At 48.2% G+C, this 25,083-nt stretch overlaps 1 protein-coding gene across 9 annotated transcripts in view; it reads right to left on the reverse strand.

Moving 5' to 3' along the window:
• The window catches only part of NAV2 (neuron navigator 2), a 708,207-nt gene that overhangs the window by 232,536 nt on the left and 450,588 nt on the right, over positions 1–25,083 (reverse strand). Inside the window, exon 1 of one of the 9 annotated variants that reach the window (XM_063946387.1) lies at positions 4,039–4,199. The exons of the other annotated variants lie outside the window; for them this stretch is intronic. Within the exon in view, the coding sequence (XP_063802457.1) occupies positions 4,039–4,110 (72 nt within the window). The 5' untranslated portion in view covers positions 4,111–4,199. Of the gene's footprint in view, positions 1–4,038; positions 4,200–25,083 lie in introns of those variants that run through there. 9 annotated transcript variants of the gene reach the window in all.

Raw genomic sequence — 25,083 nt, forward strand, 5'->3', positions numbered from 1 at the left:
CCATATTTATTATTTGTGGCCAGGGCAAATAGTCCTATTCATTTTAAAGGAACATGCGCTGAAATAATCAGTGTATGCTACCAATCATTTATTTCAGTGCTTCCCTTTGGGTAATGCCGTCCCACGATGGCGGTAACAGAACAGGCATTGCTGCGTTTTTCGCCCTGGGGTAATCCACATCCAGTGTTAAGGGGGGTACACACGGAGCGATAATCTAACCAATCTGACTAGATTGCTTAGATTTTCATCAAGATCGCTCCGTGTGATGTAGATGTAGATCTTTGTGGGCGATTAGGCCCTTCTTTACCCTCTGCTCTGATTGATGCCAAGAACGCACTTTAGGGGAACCAGAAGCCTGGCCTCTGGCCTCCCCCCTCCTCCACCCCACCCCCACCCTCCTGGAAAACCTTCGTAGACTTTCATGTATTAAATTATTTATTTATAGTATAATTATATAGCAAGAATAGGGCCACCATTGCTGCATGTACAGCTGGGTCATCCATCAGTCACCTAGGCTCATGCCTATGGCCCAGTAAGCTTTAAGGTGCCAGGATTACCCTCACCCTTTTGTTACTGTATACTGCCTAGGGCCCCCCGTCTCTGACTATACCTGCGGACGTCTGCTAGGGCCACATAACATACAGCCGTTATATAAACTGCGAATAATAAGAATAAAGACACAGAACACATCACAGCCTGGTGTAGTTTTCCAAGTATTGGGGGTAGGAGCCAGGGGTGGGCCCCCCTCTCTGTAAGGGCCCGGGACACCAGTCCCCACAGTCCCCCCCCTGGTGGCTGCCCTGGATACAGCCGTTATATAAACTGTGAATAATAAGAATAAAGACACAGAATACGTCACAGCCTTTGTGTTCAGCATCAGGTCAGGGCAGATTCCCTTTCAGCCGACAGGACGGTGAGTAAACACGGCGTCGGTTACAAGATGACTAAACCACAGAAAGAAAGGCAGACCGTGAGGCCGTAACCACCATGAATCACGACAACACCAGGCCCTGAAGATAAAAGTCTCCAGGACATTATAATGCAAGATGAAAGGACCGCAGCCTAGGTACGTGCAGCCCCCCCCCCCCAGCACCACACCTGCCGGGAGGAAGGCAGCCATTCAGATCAGTTACCTGGGGAAGATCAGCAGGAAGGAGACAGATTAGACAGCGTGCTGTGATCAGGCGCTGCCTCACTCCCCAGGGTGATGTGTAGCTATCAGGTGTGTGATGTCATGTTATGTGGTTGTGCCCATGGGCTGGGAGTGACGGAGGAGAGGGGTCCCAGCCACACTCAGCGGGGTTAGTGCACAATGACGGGTCCCCCATTACAAGGTGTCATGTTACTGTAACAGGGTCCAGTCTGTTCTGTGCACAACATGAAACCACATTCCCTGGGGCCACACTCATCACTACTGACCACTGTGACTCAGTGTTATGTCCTGTACAGGGAGGGGGGGCTGCTGTACTGTCAGCTGATGGGGCTGTCACAACAATAGACCAGCCTGACACATGGAAAGGTCACGGAGCCTGCGTCACTGCCCGGAACCCACATCAGATACACACACACATATACACAGGGGATACACACACTGCCCAGAACACACATCAGATACACACACACATATACACAGGGAATACACACACTGCCCAGAACACACATCAGATACACACACACATATACACAGGGGATACACACACATATACACAGGGAATACACACACACATACACAGGGGATCCACACACACACACACACACACACATATACACAGGGGATCCACACACATATACACAGGGGATACACACACTGCCCAGAACACACATCAGATACACACACACATATACACAGGGAATACACACACTGCCCAGAACACACATCAGATACACACACACATATACACAGGGGATACACACACATATACACAGGGAATACACACACACATACACAGGGGATCCACACACACACACATACACATATACACAGGGGATCCACACACATATACACAGGGGATACACACACTGCCCAGAACACACATCAGATACACACACACACATATACACAGGGAATACACACACTGCCCAGAACACACATCAGATACACACACACATATACACAGGGGATACACACACTGCCAGAACCCACATCAGTGACGGCCGGCTGCTCAATATACAGTACATGATGTCCAGCATTGTGACACGGGGATACACACACACACACACACACACACACACACACACACACACACAGACAGAGGATCCACACACATATACATACAGGGGATATACACACACACACACACACGCCGGGATCCACACACATATACATACAGGGGATATACACACACACACAGGGATACACACACATATACATACAGGGGATATACACACACACACACACACACACACACACACACAGGGGATCCACACACATATACATACAGGGGATATACACACACACACACACACACACACACACAGGGGATACACACACATATACACAGGGGATACACACACATATACACAGGGGATACACACACATATACACAGGGGATACACACACTGCCCAGAACCCACATCAGTGACCGGCCGGCTGCTCAATATACAGTACATGATGTCCAGCAGCAGCAGCACTATGGCCACAGCGTGTGAGAGAGAGAGGAGTGCAGGGTCCGCAAAGGGGGATATTCACACACACACACATAGGGGGATATACACATTCATAGGGGCTACACACACACACACACACACACACACACACACATGGGATATACACACACACATAGGGGGATATACACATTCATAGGTGATACACACACACACGCATAGAGGGATACACAAACACACATACATAGGGATATACACACAAACAAAGTGGATACTCACATACATACACATGGGGATACGCACAAACACACACATACGTGGGGGATAAACACAGAAAGGTGAATACACACATACATAGGGGGGAAATACACACAGGAGATACAAATACAAAGGTGGATGCACACACACACGGGATACACACACACACACGGATATAAACACAGAAAGGTGGATATTAAGACACATACATAGAGGGATACAGGAAAACACGCATATACATAGGGAATAAACACATAAAGGTGTATATACACACCCACACAGAGGATACACACACATATTCCTTCCTACACGTTCTTCTACACCTCCAGTGAGGTACCGGTTACATATATGGTTCTGATACACGGCCTGTCAGACCCTGCAATATTTCTCTCATTGCAAACCATCGCTGTAAATGATGGGAAGGGGGGGGGGGGGGGTTTCCTAAAAGTCTGGAGAGATAAAGTAGCAGCCAATCGGCTCCTAGCTGCCATGTTACAGGCTGTGCCACTTATCTGTGGTTATATAACTGCTAGCACGAGGAAAGTCACGCTGACGCAGTATACAGGGTGATAAGTACATAGTAACAGGCTATATACTACTGAGCCTCGGGGTGATCACAAGAAACACTTTGGATTCACTATCTATCTCCTGGGCGCACACTCGTTGTGTGATCTCTATATACTACCAACAGATCACAAGGCTGCGCGGTCCTGTATTACCTCTACGCGTCATTGCCCCCCAGGCCAGGGACAGTCCAGCGAAACAGCTATCTAGTATTTTAGTTGGTTATAGGTGAATTGTGCCCAAAGCTACAACACATCTCCTGGTCGGTGAGTCCTCACTGAACAGACCCCCCCCCCCCCCCCCACGTGACATCACTGTTACACAAACTCTGCTAGCCTACAGCTCTCTGGCTGTTGTGGAACTGCAGGTCCCAGCATGTCCAGCCAGCAGCAGGCTTGCTGGGTCTTGTAGTTCAACAACTGCCCAAGAACGCCAATAGCTGAGACAACACAAAGAAATCACTTTATATTCCAACGCAGTTGAAAAAGCAAAAAACAAAACAGTTCTCCCTCTCTTTAGTAGATTACAGCACAATAAATGTGATTTATTAAAGGCTCAGCATGAAGTATATATAGCACCACACATCACACACATCACACACACAAATCTTACTCTCTTGTAATGGTTGAAGGAAATTTTACTCCCATTGCGCTCAGGGACCCAGAATCTCAGGCTGGCCGGCATTACTGGTGAGCAGGCGGCAGTGCGGGGAGAGTGCAGCTCGCCTCTCCCAGGCCCCGCACACTAATATGTCCCAGTGACTCAGGCTGCCGGGGGTAATTTTAGCCGTGTGCTCTGAGCAATCGGATTTGGTTACACTTCAGGGTCCCTCGGATTATATCAAGTGGGCAGCGGCCCTCCCAGATGTAGTCTCTGCCAAGGGCTTCTCGAGTATAGTTACCTGTCGCAGCCTCTAACGCCATCTACATGGGCCTGAAGGTGTGCACATATTATATATATATACATACATACATACATACATACATACACACACACACACACACACACACACACACACACATACACATACATACACACTTGTATAGCGCCAGCATATTGTTTCCCAGCTATTGGGAACAAAACAGTAAAGGGCCCTACACACTGTGCGATTTGAACGTTATGAACAATGAACAATTTTTCAGTAACGATTTTTTGCATACACACTGAACGATTTGTATGAACGATTTGAATAATTTGACATTGCAGACATCAATATCGTCCAAATTGGCTTGCAATGATAAACGATGATAGACCAACGATGACCGACTGCACAGACGCGCATCGTTCATCGTCGGTGACTCCACACTAAACGATATATTGTTTCTTTTTGAACGATATCTTTCATATCTTTCTACAATGTCGCCCAGTGTGTAGGGCCCTTAGAGAGAGAGAGGTAAGAGGGTCCTGCTCACAAGCACACACTATCCACACACACACACACACACACACACACACACACTTACTCACACATACATGCTCACATATTTTGTACGGAACAGTCTAGATTTGAGCTCTATAGAAATCTAGATCTTCCTCTCTGCATCGGCTATTTGGAAATAGTAGGATTGGATGCTGCAAAGCTAGGGCTGGGGGAACATGCGAGCTGGGCCTCTGAGAACTAAACCACACCCCACCTGCGCGGATCTTTTATTGTATTGGGACATGGGAGTGGGACGCTCATACTTAGGGGCTGATCACACTTACACCCTGGTAAATTGAGTAAAACACATGATAACGACCACGTTTAGATGCACTTTAGCGCATTTTCCATGCATCTGTGATGCTTTGTGCTTTTACTAATACAAACAGAATGTAATGGTGGGAAACAAAGAGAAACCATTCTATCTACATTTAATACGGCGTTCTGTGGTAGTTGGGTGGACACGAAGGGCAATAACAGCAGATTGGGGTGAGAGACCCTGGAGGGTCATCCTATATAATAAAAGACTAAAGCTGCTCCTCACCTCTATGGGGGGAATTCAATCGTTTCACTAGATGGCGCCCGATGGAACTATTCAAGTGTTGCTCTGTTTCAGCGCACACAGCCGCCGCCGCTGACATTATGACATACTTACTGACAGACTGATACAATCTCCTTTTTAGTGGGATGAACTAGTTAATGTAATAAAAGATAGTGCAGGACAATCCCCCCCAAAAAGACATTTATTAAATGGTACCCGAGACTCTGCATAAACTAGAGGCAGGCCATCTGAGAGTCTTCACATACAAATCCCAGGATACCATGCTGCATAGGCTTTCCAAAGCAGACCTGCAGTTAGTCTAGCTGTACCTCTGGTTTGTGAAGCATGCTGGCAGTTGTAGTTCCACCATAGCTGGAGACTAGCTATGATGGTTTCAACCTTCAGATAACTTTCATGAAGTGCCCTCCTGCAACTTTTACTTATACCCCTTTAACACCTAAATCCCACGTCTGATCCTGGAAAAGTGAACACGGTTTCAATCGGTATCACAGCTGCTGAAACCCCTCTCTCACAACATGTCAGACCTGGGTTATTCCCCGCTCGTTGCCTTCACATTGCACCTATGTCTGGCCTGCATGTCTCTACCTGAGGCGGGCCTCTACAAACACAGCCAATCAGCAGCTTATAAACGTACCCCAGGTCATACAGCTCAATATCCCGGGTCAGAGGCTCAAGGTGAAAGTATACATGAAATGTTTTTACTGTGACTGAAATAATTTTTGTAAATTTTACACAGAAACAAAGATTTTAACGGCAGATAAGAACCACGTGGCCCATCTAGTCGGACCCTTTTTTAATCTTTTGTTAACCTCAACCCTATTTGATCCTTAGGTCTTTGTAAGGATAGTATGTCTAGTCCAAGCATGTTTACTTTGCTTCACTGTCTAAGGGGGAAATGTACTAAGCAGTGATAAAAGTGGAGAAGTGAACCAGTGGAGAAGTTGCCCATGGCAACCAATCAGCATTGACATAACATTTATAATTTGCATACTATGGGCAACTTCTCCACTTTTATCACTGCTTAGTACATGTCCCCCTAAGCCTCTACCACCCCTGATGGTTGGCTATTCCACTTATCCACTACTCTTTCTGTAATTTTTCCTCAAATTTCCATTGAACCTGCCTCCCACCAGTTTTACCACGTCCCCAAAAAGGAGAAAACAGAGTGCAAACAACCTATTCTGTCTGGATGATAGACAGACAATGCTGGGAAGCACAGAATGAGGTCATAAAGAAAATACGCTGCATTTTATAAATGCCGCAGGAGGAATTTATAAACCACTAAATTAAAAACCTCTAAAGGTGGAAACACACAGGTTTATTTTTGTTTGCAACCAAATTAGCTAAAATTTAGGGGTTGTTTTTTTTTTTACAGTGAAATTAATTCCCAGCAAAGTGTCACTAGGTGGCAGCACTTCTACATTCCATTATTGAGCTACTCCAGTAATAAATGTATTTAACAATTACACACGTGTCTGCAGAAATCTGCCATTGCAAATGAAGAAAAACCTCCCGGGTTTCTTGACAGCAATTAAGTGATTCCATTTGGAGACCGGTTAAACATAACGTAATAAGCCGCTGATTTGCCATCTGTTGGACAGCTGCATTGCTTATTACAGTCTGTCCGCCTTGTTGACGTATCTTCAAGGTGAAAGCCACGCGGGAGAATTGCCAAAAGTTAAAAATATAGGATTTAGCAGCAGCAAAATTCTGAAACTTGCAATTAACATTTTATTTCTATCAGCACTTGGACACGACGCAGATGCAGTAACGGTTTTCCTCATTGCAAGTGTAAAAACATTCAGGGATGTGTAAGAAAATAAGATTTTACTTACAGGTAAATCTATTTCTCGTAGTCCGTAGTGGATGCTGGGGACTCCATAAGGACCATGGGGAATAGACGGGCTCCACAGGAGACATGGGCACTTTAAGAAAGAATTTAGATTCTGGTGTGCTCTGGCTCCTCCCTCTATGTCCCTCCTCCAGACCTCAGTTAGAGAAACTGTGCCCGGAAGAGCTGACAGTACAAGGAAAGGATTTTGGCAATCCAGGGCAAGACTCATACCAGCCACACCAATCACACCGTATAACTTGAGATAAACATACCCAGTCAACAGTATGAACAATAACAGAGCAACAGGTCAACCCCGATGCAACCATAACATAACCCTTATTTAAGCAATAACTATATACAAGCATTGCAGAAGAAGTCCGCACTTGGGACGGGCGCCCAGCATCCACTACGAACTACGAGAAATAGATTTACCGGTAAGTAAAATCTTATTTTTTCTAAAGTCCTAGTGGATGCTGGGGACTCCGTAAGGACCATGGGGATTATACCAAAGCTCCTAAACGGGCGGGAGAGTGCGGATGACTCTGCAGCACCGATTGAGCAAACACAAGGTCCTCCTCGGCCAGGGTATCAAACTTGTAGAACTTTGCAAAAGTGTTTGAATCTGGCCAAGTAGCCGCTCGGCACAGCTGTAATGCCGAGACCCCTCGGGCAGCCGCCCAAGAAGAGCCCACCTTCCTAGTGGAATGGGCCATTACTGATTTTGGCAGCGGCAATCCAGCCGCAGAATGAGCCTGCTGAATCGTGTTACAGATCCAGCGAGCAATAGTCTGCTTTGAAGCAGGAGCACCAAGCTTGTTGGAAGCATACAGGATAAACAAAGACTCTGTTTTCCTGACCCTAGCCGTACTGGTTACATAAACCTTCAAAGCCCTGACTACATCAAGCAACTCGGAATCCTCCAAGTCAGTAGTAGCCACAGGCACCACAATAGGTTGGTTTATATGAAAGGATGAAACCACTTTCGGCAGAAATTGTGGACAGGTCCGCAATTCTGCTCTATCCGCATGGAAAACCAGATAGGGGCTTTTATGTGACAAAGCCGCCAACTCTGACACACGCCTAGCCGAAGCCAAGGCTAATAGCATGACCACCTTCCACGTGAGATATTTCAACTCCACCGTTTTGAGTAGTTCAAACCAGTGGGATTTCAGGAAACTCAACACCACGTAAAGATCCCAAGGTGCCACTGGAGGCACAAAAGGGGGCTGAATATGCAGCACTCCCTTTACAAACGTCTGAACTTCAGGTAGAGAAGTCAACTCCTTTTGAAAGAAAATGGATAGGGCCGAAATCTGGACCTTAATGGAACCCAATTTTAGGCCCAAATTCACTCCTGACTGTAGGAAGTGAAGGAAACGGCCCAGCTGGAATTCCTCCGTAGGGGCATTCCTGGCCTCACACCAAGCAACATATTTTCGCCATATACGGTGATAATGTTGAGCTGTCACGTCCTTCCTAGTCTTTATCAGCGTAGGAATGACCTCATCCGGAATGCCTTTCTCCGCTAGGATCCGGCGTTCAACCGCCATGCCGTCAAACGCAGCCGCGGTAAGTCTTGGAACAGACAGGGCCCCTGTTGCAATAAGTCCTGTCTTAGAGGTAGAGGCCACGGGTCCTCTGTGAGCATTTCTTGCAGATCTGGATACCAAGTCCTTCGTGGCCAATCTGGAACAATGAGTATCGTTCTCACTCCTCTTTTTCTTATTATTCTCAGCACCTTGGGTATGAGAGGAAGAGGAGGAAATACATAGACTGACTGGAACACCACAGTGTCACCAGGGCGTCTACAGCTATCGCCTGAGGGTCTCTTGACCTGGCGCAATACCTCTGTAGTTTTTGTTGAGGCGGGATGCCATCATGTCCACCTGTGGCAGTTCCCACCGACTTGCAATCTGTGCGAAGACTTCCTGATGTAGTCCCCACTCTCCCGGGTGGAGGTCGTGTCTGCTGAGGAAGTCTGCTTCCCAGTTGTCCACTCCCGGGATGAACACTGCTGACAGTGCGCTTACGTGATTTTCCGCCCAGCGAAGAATTCTGGTGGCTTCCGCCATCGCCACCCTGCTCCTTGTGCCGCCTTGTCGGTTTACATGAGCCACTGCAGTGATGTTGTCTGACTGAATCAGAACCGGTTGGTCTCGAAGCAGGGTCTCCGCTTGACGTAGGGCGTTGTATATGGCCCTTAGTTCCAGGACGTTGATGTGAAGGCAAGTCTCCTGATTTGACCACAGACCTTGGAAATTTCTTCCCTGTGTGACTGCTCCCCACCCTCGGAGGCTTGCATCCGTGGTCACCAGGACCCAGTCCTGAATGCCGAATCTGCGGCCCTCGAGAAGGTGAGCACTCTGCAGCCACCACAGGAGCGACACCCTGGCCCTGGGGGATAGGGTGATTAACCGATGCATCTGAAGATGTGATCCGGACCACTTGTTCAGTTAGTCCCATTGAAAGGTCTTCGCATGGAAGGGAATGGCCTCGTATGATGCCACCATCTTTCCCAGGACTCGAGTGCAGTGATGCACAGACACCTGTTTTGGTTTTAATAGGTTCCTGACCAGTGTCATGAGTTCCTGAGCTTTCTCTATCGGGAGATAAACCCTTTTCTGGTCTGTGTCTAGGATCATGCCCAGGAAAGGCAGACGAGTCATAGGGACCAACTGCGACTTTGGAATATTTAGGATCCAGCCGTGTTTCCGTTACACTTCCAGAGAAAGTGCTACGCTGATCAGCAACTGCTCTCTTGATCTCGCTTTTATGAGGAGATCGTCCAAGTATGGGATAATTGTGACCCCTTGCTTTCACAGGAGTACCATTATTTCCACCATTACCTTGGTAAATATTCTCGGTGCCGTGGAGAGACCAAACGGCAATGTCTGAAATTGGTAATGACAATCCTGTACCACAAATCTGAGGTACGCCTGATGAGGCGGATAAATGGGGACATGAAGGTATGCATCCTTTATGTCCAGAGACACCATAAAATCCCCCCCCTCCAGGCTTGCGATAACCGCTCTCAGCGATTACATCTTGAACCGGAACCTTTTCAGGTACATGTTCAGGGATTTTAAATTCAATATGGGTCTGACCGAACCGTCCGGTTTCGGGTAGAGATGAGCGGGTTCGGTTTCTCTGAATCCGAACCCGCCAGAACTTCATGTTTTTTTTCACGGGTCCGAGCGACTCGGATCTTCCCGCCTTGCTCGGTTAACCCGAGCGCGCCCGAACGTCATCATGACGCTGTCGGATTCTCGCGAGGCTCGGATTCTATCGCGAGACTCGGATTCTATATAAGGAGCCGCGCGTCGCCGCCATTTTCACACGTGCATTGAGATTGATAGGGAGAGGACGTGGCTGGCGTCCTCTCCGTTTAGAATTAGAATAGATTAGAGAGACACTTGATTTACTAATTTTGGGGAGCATTAGGAGTACTCAGTAGTGTACAGTGCAGAGTTTTGCTGATAGTGACCAGTGACCACCACTTTTATTTATAATCCGTTCTCTGCCTGAAAAAAGCGATACACAGCACACAGTGACTCAGTCACATACCATATCTGTGTGCACTGCTCAGGCTCAGGCCAGTGTGCTGCATCATCTATTATCTATATATAATATTATATATATCTGTCTGACTGCTCAGCTCACACAGCTTATAATTGTGGGGGAGACTGGGGAGCACTACTGCAGTGCCAGTTATAGGTTATAGCAGGAGCCAGGAGTACATAATATATTATATAGTGAGTGACCACCAGACACACAGTGCAGTTTATTTAATATATCCGTTCTCTGCCTGAAAAAAGCGATACACACAGTGACTCAGTCAGTCACATACCATATCTGTGTGCACTGCTCAGGCTCAGGCCAGTGTGCTGCATCATCTATATATATATTATATATCTGTCTGACTGCTCAGCTCACACAGCTTATAATTGTGGGGGAGACTGGGGAGCACTACTGCAGTGCCAGTTATAGGTTATAGCAGGAGCCAGGAGTACATAATATTATATTAAAATTAAACAGTGCACACTTTTGCTGCAGGAGTGCCACTGCCAGTGTGACTAGTGACCAGTGACCTGACCACCAGTATATAATATTAGTAGTATACTATCTCTTTATCAACCAGTCTATATTAGCAGCAGACACAGTACAGTGCGGTAGTTCACGGCTGTGGCTACCTCTGTGTCGGCACTCGGCAGCCCGTCCATAATTGTATATACCACCTAACCGTGTTTTTTTTTTCTTTCTTTATACATACATACTAGTTACGAGTATACTATCTCTTTATCAACCAGTCTATATATTAGCAGCAGACACAGTACAGTGCGGTAGTTCACGGCTGTGGCTACCTCTGTGTCGGCACTCGGCAGCCCGTCCATAATTGTATATACCACCTAACCGTGGTTTTTTTTTCTTTCTTTATACATACATACTAGTTACGAGTATACTATCTCTTTATCAACCAGTCTATATATTAGCAGCAGACACAGTACAGTGCGGTAGTTCACGGCTGTGGCTACCTCTGTGTCGGCACTCGGCAGCCCGTCCATAATTGTATATACCACCTAACCGTGGTTTTTTTTTCTTTCTTTATACATACATACTAGTTACGAGTATACTATCTCTTTATCAACCAGTCTATATATTAGCAGCAGACACAGTACAGTGCGGTAGTTCACGGCTGTGGCTACCTCTGTGTCGGCACTCGGCAGCCCGTCCATAATTGTATATACCACCTAACCGTGGTTTTTTTTTCCTTTCTTTATACATACATACTAGTTACGAGTATACTATCTCTTTATCAACCAGTCTATATATTAGCAGCAGACACAGTACAGTGCGGTAGTTCACGGCTGTGGCTACCTCTGTGTCGGCACTCGGCAGCCCGTCCATAATTGTATATACCACCTAACCGTGGTTTTTTTTTCTTTCTTTATACATACATACTAGTTACGAGTATACTATCTCTTTATCAACCAGTCTATATATTAGCAGCAGACACAGTACAGTGCGGTAGTTCACGGCTGTGGCTACCTCTGTGTCGGCACTCGGCAGCCCGTCCATAATTGTATACTAGTATCCAATCCATCCATCTCCATTGTTTACCTGAGGTGCCTTTTAGTTGTGCCTATTAAAATATGGAGAACAAAAATGTTGAGGTTCCAAAATTAGGGAAAGATCAAGATCCACTTCCACCTCGTGCTGAAGCTGCTGCCACTAGTCATGGCCGAGACGATGAAATGCCAGCAACGTCGTCTGCCAAGGCCGATGCCCAATGGCATAGTACAGAGCATGTCAAAACCAAAACACCAAATATCAGTAAAAAAAGGACTCCAAAACCTAAAATAAAATTGTCGGAGGAGAAGCGTAAACTTGCCAATATGCCATTTACCACACGGAGTGGCAAGGAACGGCTGAGGCCCTGGCCTATGTTCATGGCTAGTGGTTCAGCTTCACATGAGGATGGAAGCACTCAGCCTCTCGCTAGAAAACTGAAAAGACTCAAGCTGGCAAAAGCACCGCAAAGAACTGTGCGTTCTTTGAAATCCCAAATCCACAAGGAGAGTCCAATTGTGTCGGTTGCGATGCCTGACCTTCCCAACACTGGACGTGAAGAGCATGCGCCTTCCACCATTTGCACGCCCCCTGCAAGTGCTGGAAGGAGCACCCGCAGTCCAGTTCCTGATAGTCAGATTGAAGATGTCAGTGTTGAAGTACACCAGGATGAGGAGGATATGGGTGTTGCTGGCGCTGGGGAGGAAATTGACCAGGAGGATTCTGATGGTGAGGTGGTTTGTTTAAGTCAGGCACCCGGGGAGACACCTGTTGTCCGTGGGAGGAATATGGCCGTTGACATGCCAGGTGAAAATACCAAAAAAATCAGCTCTTCGGTGTGGAGGTATTTCACCAGAAATGCGGACAACAGGTGTCAAGCCGTGTGTTCCCTTTGTCAAGCTGTAATAAGTAGGGGTAAGGACGTTAACCACCTCGGAACATCCTCCCTTATACGTCACCTGCAGCGCATTCATAATAAGTCAGTGACAAGTTCAAAAACTTTGGGTGACAGCGGAAGCAGTCCACTGACCAGTAAATCCCTTCCTCTTGTAACCAAGCTCACGCAAACCACCCCACCAACTCCCTCAGTGTCAATTTCCTCCTTCCCCAGGAATGCCAATAGTCCTGCAGGCCATGTCACTGGCAATTCTGACGAGTCCTCTCCTGCCTGGGATTCCTCCGATGCATCCTTGCGTGTAACGCCTACTGCTGCTGGCGCTGCTGTTGTTGCCGCTGGGAGTCGATGGTCATCCCAGAGGGGAAGTCGTAAGCCCACTTGTACTACTTCCAGTAAGCAATTGACTGTTCAACAGTCCTTTGCGAGGAAGATGAAATATCACAGCAGTCATCCTACTGCAAAGCGGATAACTGAGTCCTTGACAACTATGTTGGTGTTAGACGTGCGTCCGGTATCCGCCGTTAGTTCACAGGGAACTAGACAATTTATTGAGGCAGTGTGCCCCCGTTACCAAATACCATCTAGGTTCCACTTCTCTAGGCAGGCGATACCGAGAATGTACACGGACGTCAGAAAAAGACTCACCAGTGTCCTAAAAAATGCAGTTGTACCCAATGTCCACTTAACCACGGACATGTGGACAAGTGGAGCAGGGCAGGGTCAGGACTATATGACTGTGACAGCCCACTGGGTAGATGTATGGACTCCCGCCGCAAGAACAGCAGCGGCGGCACCAGTAGCAGCATCTCGCAAACGCCAACTCTTTCCTAGGCAGGCTACGCTTTGTATCACCGCTTTCCAGAATACGCACACAGCTGAAAACCTCTTACGGCAACTGAGGAAGATCATCGCGGAATGGCTTACCCCAATTGGACTCTCCTGTGGATTTGTGGCATCGGACAACGCCAGCAATATTGTGTGTGCATTAAATATGGGCAAATTCCAGCACGTCCCATGTTTTGCACATACCTTGAATTTGGGGGTTCACTACGGGTGGCCGGCGGTCGGGCTCCCGGCGACCAGCATCCCGGCGCCGGGAGCCCGACCGCCGGCTTACCGACAGCTTGGCGAGCGCAAATGAGCCCCTTGCGGGCTCGCTGCGCTCGCCACGCTACGGGCACGGTGGCGCGCTACGCGCGCCACACTATTTTATTCTCCCTCTATGGGGGTCGTGGACCCCCACGAGGGAAAATAATTGTCGGTATGCCGGCTGTCGGGCTCCCGGCGCCGGTATACTGAGCGCCGGGAGCCCGACCGCCGGCAAACAGAAGACCACCCGAATTTGGTGGTGCAGAATTTTTTAAAAAACGACAGGGGCGTGCAAGAGATGCTGTCGGTGGCCAGAAAAATTGCGGGACACTTTCGGCGTACAGGCACCACGTACAGAAGACTGGAGCACCACCAAAAACTACTGAACCTGCCCTGCCATCATCTGAAGCACAAGTGGTAACGAGGTGGAATTCAACCCTCTATATGCTTCAGAGGTTGGAGGAGCAGCAAAAGGCCATTCAAGCCTATACAATTGAGCACGATATAGGAGATGGAATGCACCTGTCTCAAGTGCAGTGGAGAATGATTTCAACGTTGTGCAAGGTTCTGATGCCCTTTGAACTTGCCACACGTGAAGTCAGTTCAGACACTGCCAGCCTGAGTCAGGTCATTCCCCTCATCAGGCTTTTGCAGAAGAAGCTGGAGGCATTGAAGAAGGAGCTAAAAGGGAGCGATTCCGCTAGGCATGTGGGACTTGTGGATGCAGCCCTTAATTCGCTTAACAAGGATTCACGGGTGGTCAATCTGTTGAAATCAGAGCACTACATTTTGGCCACCGTGCTCGATCCTAGATTTAAAGCCTACCTTGGATCTCTCTTTCCGGCAGACACAGGTCTGCTGGGGTTGAAAGACCTGCTGGTGACAAAATTGTCAAGTCAAGCGGAACGCGACCTGTCAACATCTCCTCCTTCACATTCTCCCGCAACTGGGGGTGCGAGGAAAAGGCTCAGAATTCCGAGCCCACCCGCTGGCGGTGATGCAGGGCAGTCTGGAGCGACTGCTGATGCTGACATCTGGTCCGGACTGAAGGACCTGACAACGATTACGGACATGTCGTCTACTGTCACTGCATATGATTCTCTCAACATTGATAGAATGGTGGAGGATTATATGAGTGACCGCATCCAAGTAGGCACGTCACACAGTCCGTACTTGTACTGGCAGGAAAAAGAGGCAATTTGGAGGCCCTTGCACAAACTGGCTTTATTCTACCTAAGTTGCCCTCCCACAAGTGTGTACTCCGAAAGAGTGTTTAGTGCCGCCGCTCACCTTGTCAGCAATCGGCGTACGAGGTTACATCCAGAAAATGTGGAGAAGATGATGTTCATTAAAATGAATTATAATCAATTCCTCCGCGGAGACATTGACCAGCAGCAATTGCCTCCACAAAGTACACAGGGAGCTGAGATGGTGGATTCCAGTGGGGACGAATTGATAATCTGTGAGGAGGGGGATGTACACGGTGATATATCGGAGGGTGAAGATGAGGTGGACATCTTGCCTCTGTAGAGCCAGTTTGTGCAAGGAGAGATTAATTGCTTCTTTTTTGGGGGGGGTCCAAACCAACCCGTCATATCAGTCACAGTCGTGTGGCAGACCCTGTCACTGAAATGATGGGTTGGTTAAAGTGTGCATGTCCTGTTTTGTTTATACAACATAAGGGTGGGTGGGAGGGCCCAAGGATAATTCCATCTTGCACCTCTTTTTTCTTTTCTTTTTCTCTTGCATCATGTGCTGATTGGGGAGGGTTTTTTTGGAAGGGACATCCTGCGTGACACTGCAGTGCCACTCCTAGATGGGCCCGGTGTTTGTGTCGGCCACTAGGGTCGCTAATCTTACTCACACAGTCAGCTACCTCATTGCGCCTCTTTTTTTCTTTGCGTCATGTGCTGTTTGGGGAGGGTTTTTTGGAAGGGACATCCTGCGTGACACTGCAGTGCCACTCCTAGATGGGCCCGGTGTTTGTGTCGGCCACTAGGGTCGCTAATCTTACTCACACAGCTACCTCATTGCGCCTCTTTTTTTCTTTGCGTCATGTGCTGTTTGGGGAGGGTTTTTTGGAAGGGACATCCTGCGTGACACTGCAGTGCCACTCCTAGATGGGCCCGGTGTTTGTGTCGGCCACTAGGGTCGCTAATCTTACTCACACAGCTACCTCATTGCGCCTCTTTTTTTTCTTTGCGTCATGTGCTGTTTGGGGAGGGTTTTTTGGAAGGGACATCCTGCGTGACACTGCAGTGCCACTCCTAGATGGGCCCGGTGTTTGTGTCGGCCACTAGGGTCGCTAATCTTACTCACACAGCTACCTCATTGCGCCTCTTTTTTTCTTTGCGTCATGTGCTGTTTGGGGAGGGTTTTTTGGAAGGGCCATCCTGCGTGACACTGCAGTGCCACTCCTAGATGGGCCCGGTGTTTGTGTCGGCCACTAGGGTCGCTAATCTTACTCACACAGCTACCTCATTGCGCCTCTTTTTTTCTTTGCGTCATGTGCTGTTTGGGGAGGGTTTTTTGGAAGGGCCATCCTGCGTGACACTGCAGTGCCACTCCTAGATGGGCCCGGTGTTTGTGTCGGCCACTAGGGTCGCTAATCTTACTCACACAGCTACCTCATTGCGCCTCTTTTTTTCTTTGCGTCATGTGCTGTTTGGGGAGGGTTTTTTGGAAGGGACATCCTGCGTGACACTGCAGTGCCACTCCTAGATGGGCCCGGTGTTTGTGTCGGCCACTAGGGTCGCTTATCTTACTCACACAGCGACCTCGGTGCAAATTTTAGGACTAAAAATAATATTGTGAGGTGTGAGGTATTCAGAATAGACTGAAAATGAGTGTAAATTATGGTTTTTGAGGTTAATAATACTTTGGGATCAAAATGACCCCCAAATTCTATGATTTAAGCTGTTTTTTAGTGTTTTTTGAAAAAAACACCCGAATCCAAAACACACCCGAATCCGACAAAAAAAAATCGGTGAGGTTTTGCCAAAACGCGGTCGAACCCAAAACACGGCCGCGGAACCGAACCCAAAACCAAAACACAAAACCCGAAAAATTTCAGGCGCTCATCTCTAGTTTCGGGACTACGAACATGGTCAAATAATAACCCCTTCCTTGTTGAAGGAGGGGAACCTTGACCACCACCTGTTGAAGATACAATTTGTGAATTGCAGTTAACACTAATTCCCTCTCGTGGGGGGAAGCTGGTAGGGCCGATTTGAGGTATCGGTGAGGGGGCATCTCTTCGAATTCCAGCTTGTATCCCTAAGACACAATCTCTATTGCCCAGGGATCCAACTAGGAGTGAACCCACTTGTGGCTGAAATTTCGAAGACGCGCCCCCACCGGGCCTAGCTCCACCTGTGGAGCCCCAGCGTCATGCGGTGGATTTTGTAGAGGCCGGGGAGGACTTTTGTTCTTGGGAACTAGCTGTGTTGTGCAGCTTCTTTCCTCTATCCCTGCCTCTGGCAAGAAAGGACGCACCTCGAACTTTCTTGTTTTTCTGAGATCGAAAGGACTGCATTTGATAATACGGTGCTTTCTTAGGCTGTGAGGAAATATATGGCAAAAAATTTGACTTTCCAGCAGTTGCTGTGGAGACCAGGTCCGAGAGACCCTCCCCAAACAATTCCTCACCCTTGTAAGGTAAACCCTCCATATGCCTTTTTGAGTCGGCATCACCTGTCCATTGCCGAGTCCACAGGACCCTTCTGGCAGAAATCGACATAGCATTGATTCTAGAACCCAGCAGACTAATGTCTCTTTGAGCATCTCTCATATATAGGACAGCGTCCTTAATATGCCCCAGGGTCATTAATATAGTATCCTTGTCTAAGGTATCAAGTTCCTCAGATAAGGTATCCGTCCATGCTGCTACAGCACTACACACCCAGGCCGACGCGATTGCCGGCCTCAGTAAGGTACCTGAATGTGTATAAATGGACTTCAGGGTACCCTCCTGTTTTCTATCCGCAGCATCTTTGAGGGTAGCCGTATCCTGTGACGGCAGGGCTACCTTCTTGGACAAGCATGTTAAAGCTTTGTCCACCCTAGGGGAGGATTCCCAGCGTAACCTGTCCGTTGGCGGGAAAGGATACGCCATAAGAATCCTTTTGGAAATCTGCAGTTTTTTATCTGGAGATTCCCAAGCCTTTTCACATAACTCATTTAGCTCATGTGAAGGGGGAAAGGTCACTTCTTGCCTTTTTTCCCCATACATATGAACCCTCTTGTCAGGGACTGGGGTTTCCTCTGTGATGTGCAACACATCCTTAATTGCTATAATCATATAACGGATGGATTTAGCCAATTTTGGCTGTAACTTTGCATAATCGTAATCGACACTGGAGTCAGAATCCATGTCGGTATCCGTGTCAACAATTTGGGATAGTGGGCGCTTCTGAGACCCTGACGGCCTCTGCGACATAGGATCAGGCAGGGACCCTGACTGTCCTAAGGCTTCAGCTTTTTCTAACCTTTTATGTAAGGAATTCACACTATCATTTAAAACCTTCCACATATCCATCCAATCAGGTGTCGGTGCCGTCGGCAGAGACACCACATTCATTTGCTCCCGCTCTGCTTCCACATAGCCTTCCTCATCAGACATGTCGACACACACGTACCGACACACCACACACACAGGGGATGCTCTATTTGAAGACAGTTCCCCCACAAGGCCCTTTGGAGAGACAGAGAGAGAGTATGCCAGCACACACCCCAGCGCTATAACCCAGGAATAACACAGTAACTTAATGTTAACCCAGTAGCTGCTGTATATTGTGTTTTTGCGCCTAATTTATGTGCCCCCACTCTCTTTTTACCCTCTTCTACCGTGAATCTGCAGGGGAGAGCCTGGGGAGCTTCTTCTCAGCGGAACTGTGGAGAAAAAATGTCGCTGGTGAGTGCTGAGGGAAAAGCCCCGCTCCCTCGACGGCGGGCTTCTGTCCCGCTCAAATATGCATTTTCTTGGCGGGGGCTCATAATATATACAGTGCCCAACTGTATATATGTGTACTTTTGCCAAAAGAGGTCCATAAGCTGCCCAGGGCGCCCCCCCCTGCGCCCTGTACCCTTACAGTGACCGGAGTATGTGAGGTGTGTGGGAGCAATGGCGCACAGCTGCAGTGCTGTGCGTTACCTCAGTGAAGAACGGAGTCTTCTGCCGCCGATTTCGAAGTCTTCTTGCTTCTCATACTCACCCGGCTTCTGTCTTCCGGCTCTGCGAGGGGGACGGCGGCGCGGCTCTGGGATCGGACGGCGAGGGTGAGATCCTGCGTACGATCCCTCTGGAGCTAATGGTGTCCAGTAGCCTAAGAAGCAGGACCTAGCTTCAGAGAGTAGGGCTGCTTCTCTCCCCTCAGTCCCACGATGCAGGGAGTCTGTTGCCAGCAGAGCTCCCTGAAAATAAAAAACCTAACACAATACTTTCTCACAGCAAGCTCAGGAGAGCTCACTGAACAGCACCCAGCTCGTCCGGGCACAGTCTCAAACTGTGGTCTGGAGGAGGGACATAGAGGGAGGAGCCAGAGCACACCAGAATCTAAATTCTTTCTTAAAGTGCCCATGTCTCCTGCGGAGCCCATCTATTCCCCATGGTCCTTACGGAGTCCCCAGAATCCACTAGGAAGTTAGAGAAAAAGAGGGATACATACATGCAATGCAAGCACAACATTACCATTGGGTAAGACCACATCTAGGATATGTATGAAGGGCATAAGAGGAATCGAGGGTTCTGGGTAACCTCATTAATAACGGGGAGGGCTACATCATATAGAGGTTAGAATAGCTTGGGTGGTGTCGTATCCAAGGGTAGTGAAATTTATGACTGACTGGAGCTAAAAAATAAGAATTTACTTACCGATAATTCTATTTCTCATAGTCCGTAGTGGATGCTGGGACTCCGTCAGGACCATGGGGAATAGCGGGCTCCGCAGGAGACAGGGCACATCTAAAAAAGCTTTTAGGTCACATGGTGCGTACTGGCTCCTCCCCCTATGACCCTCCTCCAAGCCTCAGTTAGGTACTGTGCCCGGACGAGCGTACACAATAAGGAAGGATCTTGAATCCCGGGTAAGACTCATACCAGCCACACCAATCACACCGTACAACCTGTGATCTGAACCCAGTTAACAGTATGATAACACAAACGAAGTAGCCTCTGAACAGATGGCTCACAACAACAGTAATAACCCGATTTTTGTAACAATAACTATGTACAAGCATTGCAGACAATCCGCACTTGGGATGGGCGCCCAGCATCCACTACGGACTATGAGAAATAGAATTATCGGTAAGTAAATTCTTATTTTCTCTAACGTCCTAGTGGATGCTGGGACTCCGTCAGGACCATGGGGATTATACCAAAGCTCCCAAACGGGCGGGAGAGTGCGGATGACTCTGCAGCACCGAATGAGAGAACTCCAGGTCCTCTTTAGCCAGAGTATCAAATTTGTAAAATTTTACAAACGTGTTCTCCCCTGACCACGTAGCTGCTCGGCAAAGTTGTAATGCCGAGACTCCTCGGGCAGCCGCCCAGGATGAGCCCACTTTCCTTGTGGAATGGGCCTTTACAGATTTAGGCTGTGGCAGGCCTGCCACAGAATGTGCAAGTTGGATTGTACTACATATCCAACGTGCAATCGTCTGTTTAGACGCAGGAGCACCCAACTTGTTGGGTGCATACAATGTAAACAACGAGTCAGATTTTCTGACTCCAGCTGTCCTTGAAATATATATTTTTAATGCTCTGACAACGTCCAGTAACTTGGAGTCCTCCAAGTCGCTAGTAGCCGCAGGCACCACAATAGGCTGGTTCAAGTGAAATGCCGAAACCACCTTAGGGAGAAATTGAGGACGTGTCCTCAATTCTGCCCTGTCCGAATGGAATATCAGATATGGGCTTTTGTATGACAAAGCTGCCAACTCCGAAACTCTCCTGGCTGAAGCCAGGGCCAATAGCATGGTTACCTTCCATGTAAGGTATTTTAAATCTACCGAATTTAAAGGCTCAAACCAATGAGATTTGAGAAAATTTAGAACCACGTTCAAATCCCACGGTGCCACTGGAGGCACTATTGGGGGTTGTATATGTAGTACACCTTTGACAAAAGTTTGTACTTCAGGCACTGACGCCAATTCCTTCTGGAAGAAAATTGATAAGGCCGAAATTTGAACTTTAATGGACCCCAATTTGAGGCCCATAGACAATCCTGCTTGCAGGAAATGTAAGAATCGACCCAATTGAAATTCTTCCGTTGGAGCCTTCTTGGCCTCACACCACGCAACATATTTTCTCCAAATGCGGTGATAATGTTGTGCGGTCACTTCTTTCCTGGCTTTAATTAAAGTAGGAATAACTTCCTCAGGAATGCCCTTCTCTTTTAGAATCCGGCGTTCAACCGCCATGCCGTCAAACGCAGCCGCGGTAAGTCTTGGAACATACAAGGTCCCTGCTGAAGCAGATCCCTTCTTAGAGGTAGAGGCCACGGATCCTCCGTGAGCATCTCTTGAAGTTCCGGATACCAAGTTCTTCTTGGCCAGTCCGGAGCTACCAGTATTGTTCTTACTCCTCTTTTCCGTATAATTCTCAGTACCTTTGGTATGAGAGGCAGAGGAGGGAACACATACACTGACTGGTACACCCATGGTGTTACCAGAGCGTCCACAGCTATTGCCTGAGGGTCTCTTGACCTGGCGCAATACCTGTCCAATTTTTTGTTGAGGCGAGACGCCATCATGTCCACCTTTGGTTTTTCCCAACGGTTCACAATCATGTGGAAAACTTCTGGATGAAGTCCCCACTCTCCCGGGTGAAGGTCGTGTCTGCTGAGGAAATCTGCTTCCCAGTTGTCCACTCCCGGGATGAACACTGCTGACAGTGCTACGACATGATTCTCCGCCCAGCGCAGAATCCTTGCAGCTTCTGCCATTGCACTCCTGCTTCTCGTGCCGCCTTGTCGGTTTACGTGGGCGACTGCCGTGATGTTGTCGGACTGGATCAACACCGGCTGACCCTGAAGCAGCGATTTTGCCAGGCTTAGAGCATTGTAGATCGCTCTTAGCTCCAGTATATTTATGTGAAGAGACGTCTCCAGGTTTGACCACACGCCCTGGAAGTTTCTTCCCTTTGTGACTGCTCCCCAACCTCGTAGGCTGGCATCCGTAGTCACCAGGACCCAGTCCTGTATGCCGAATCTGCGGCCCACTAACAGATGGGCAGTCTGCAACCACCACAGGAGAGACAACCTTGTTCTCGGTGACAGTGTTATCCGCTGATGCATGTGCAGATGCGATCCGGACCATTTGTCCAGCAGATCCCACTGAAATGTTCGTGCATGGAATCTACCGAATGGAATCGCTTCGTACGAAGCCACCATCTTTCCCAGGACTCTTGTGCATTGATGTACTGACACAGTTCCTGGTTTTAGGAGGTTCTTGACAAGTTCGGATAACTCCCTTGCTTTCTCTTCCGGGAGAAATACCTTTTTCTGAACCGTGTCCAGAATCATGCCCAGGAACAGCAGATGTGTTGTCGGGGTCAATTGAGATTTTGGAAGATTTAGAATCCACCCGTGTTGCTGAAGCACTACTTGTGTTAGCGCTACACCGACTTCCAGCTGTTCTCTGGACTTTGCCCTTATCAGGAGATCGTCCAAGTAAGGGATAATTAATACGCCTTTTCTTCGTAGAAGAACCATCATTTCGGTCATTACCTTGGTAAAGACCCGAGGGGCCGTGGACAACCCAAACGGCAGCGTTTGAAACTGATAATGACAGTCTTGTATCACGAACCTGAGATACCCTTGGTGTGAGGGGTAAATCGGGACATGTAGATAAGCATCTTTTATGTCCAAGGACACCATGAAGTCTCCTTCTTCCAGATTCGCTATCACTGCTCTGAGTGACTCCATCTTGAACTTGAATTTCTTTATGTACAGGTTCAAGGATTTCAGATTTAGAATAGGCCTTACCGAACCGTCCGGTTTCGGTACCACAAATAGTGTGGAATAATACCCCGTTCCCTGTTGTAGGAGGGGTACCTTGACTATCACCTGCTGAGAATACAGCTTGTGAATGGCTTCCAAAACCGACGTCCTTTCTGAGGGAGACGTTGGTAAAGCAGACTTTAGGAACCGGCGAGGGGGAGACCTTTCGAACTCCAGCATGTAACCCTGAGATACTATCTGCAGGACCCACGGGTCCACTTGTGAGTGAACCCATTGATTGCTGAAAATCTTGAGTCGACCCCCCACCTTTCCTGAGTCCGCTTGTAAAGCCCCAGCGTCATGCTGATGGCTTTGTAGAAGCCGGGGCGGGCTTCTGTTCCTGGGCAGGGGCTGCTTGCTGCCCTTTCTTACCCTTTCCTCTGCCTCGCGGCAGATAAGACTGTCCTTTTGGTCGCTTTTTATAGGAGCGAAAGGACTGCGGCTGAAAAGACGGTGTCTTTTTCTGTTGGGAGGGGGTCTGAGGTAAAAAAGTGGATTTGCCGGCAGTTGCCGTGGCCACCAGGTCCGAAAGACCGACCCCAAACAATTCCTCTCCTTTATATGGCAATACTTCCATATGCCTCTTGGAATCCGCATCACCTGACCACTGTCGCGTCCATAAACTTCTTCTGGCAGATATGGACATCGCGCTTACTCTTGATGCTAGAGTACAAACATCCCTCTGAGCATCTCGCATATAAAGGAAAGCATCCTTTAATTGCTCTAGAGTCAATAAAATACTGTCCCTATCCAGGGTATCAATATTTTCAGTCAGAGAATCCAACCACACTACCCCAGCACTGCACATCCAGGCTGAGGCTATTGCCGGTCGCAGTATAACACCAGTATGTGTGTATATACTCTTCAGTGTAGTTTCCAGCCTCCTATCTGCTGGATCCTTGAGGGCGGCCGTATCAGGAGACGGCAACGCCACTTGCTTTGATAAACGTGTGAGCGCCTTATCCACCCTAGGGGGTGTTTCCCAGCGCGCCCTAACCTCTGGTGGGAAAGGGTATAATGCCAATAACTTCTTGGAAATTAGCAGTTTTCTATCGGGGTTAACCCACGCTTCATCACACACGTCATTCAATTCCTCTGATTCTGGAAAAAATACAGGTAGTTTTTTCACCCCCCACATAATACCCCTTTTTGAGGTACCAGCAGTATCAGAGATCTGCAAAGCCTCCTTCATTGCCGTGATCATATAACGTGTGGCCCTATTGGAAAATACGTTTGTTTCTTCACCGTCGACACTAGATTCATCTGTGTCGGTACCCGTGTCGACTGACTGAGGTAAAGGACGTTTTACAGCCCCTGACGGTGTCTGAGACGCCTGAACCGGTACTAACTGGTTTGCCGGGCGTCTTATTTCGTCAACTGACTTTTGTAATGTGCTGACATTATCACGTAATTCCATAACTAAAGCCATCCATTCCGGTGTCGACTCCCTAGGGGGTGACATTACCATCATCGGCAATTGCTCTGCCTCCACACCAACATCGTCCTCATACATGTCGACACACACGTACCGACACACAGCAGCCACACAGGGAATGCTCTAATCGAAGACAGGACCCCCTAGCCCTTTGGGGAGACAGAGGGAGAGTTTGCCAGCACACACCAAAAGCGCTATAAATGTATATAAACAACCCTAGAAGGTGTTGTTTACTATATATGCGCTCTTAATATATAAATATCGCCAATTTATGCCCCCCTTCTCTTTGTTACCCTGTTTCTGTAGTGCAGTGCAGGGGAGAGACCTGGGAGCCTTCCTCACCAGCGGAGCTG

The sequence above is a fragment of the Pseudophryne corroboree genome, chromosome 11 (genome assembly GCF_028390025.1).
Source record: "Pseudophryne corroboree isolate aPseCor3 chromosome 11, aPseCor3.hap2, whole genome shotgun sequence".
Lineage (NCBI taxonomy): Eukaryota > Metazoa > Chordata > Amphibia > Anura > Myobatrachidae > Pseudophryne > Pseudophryne corroboree.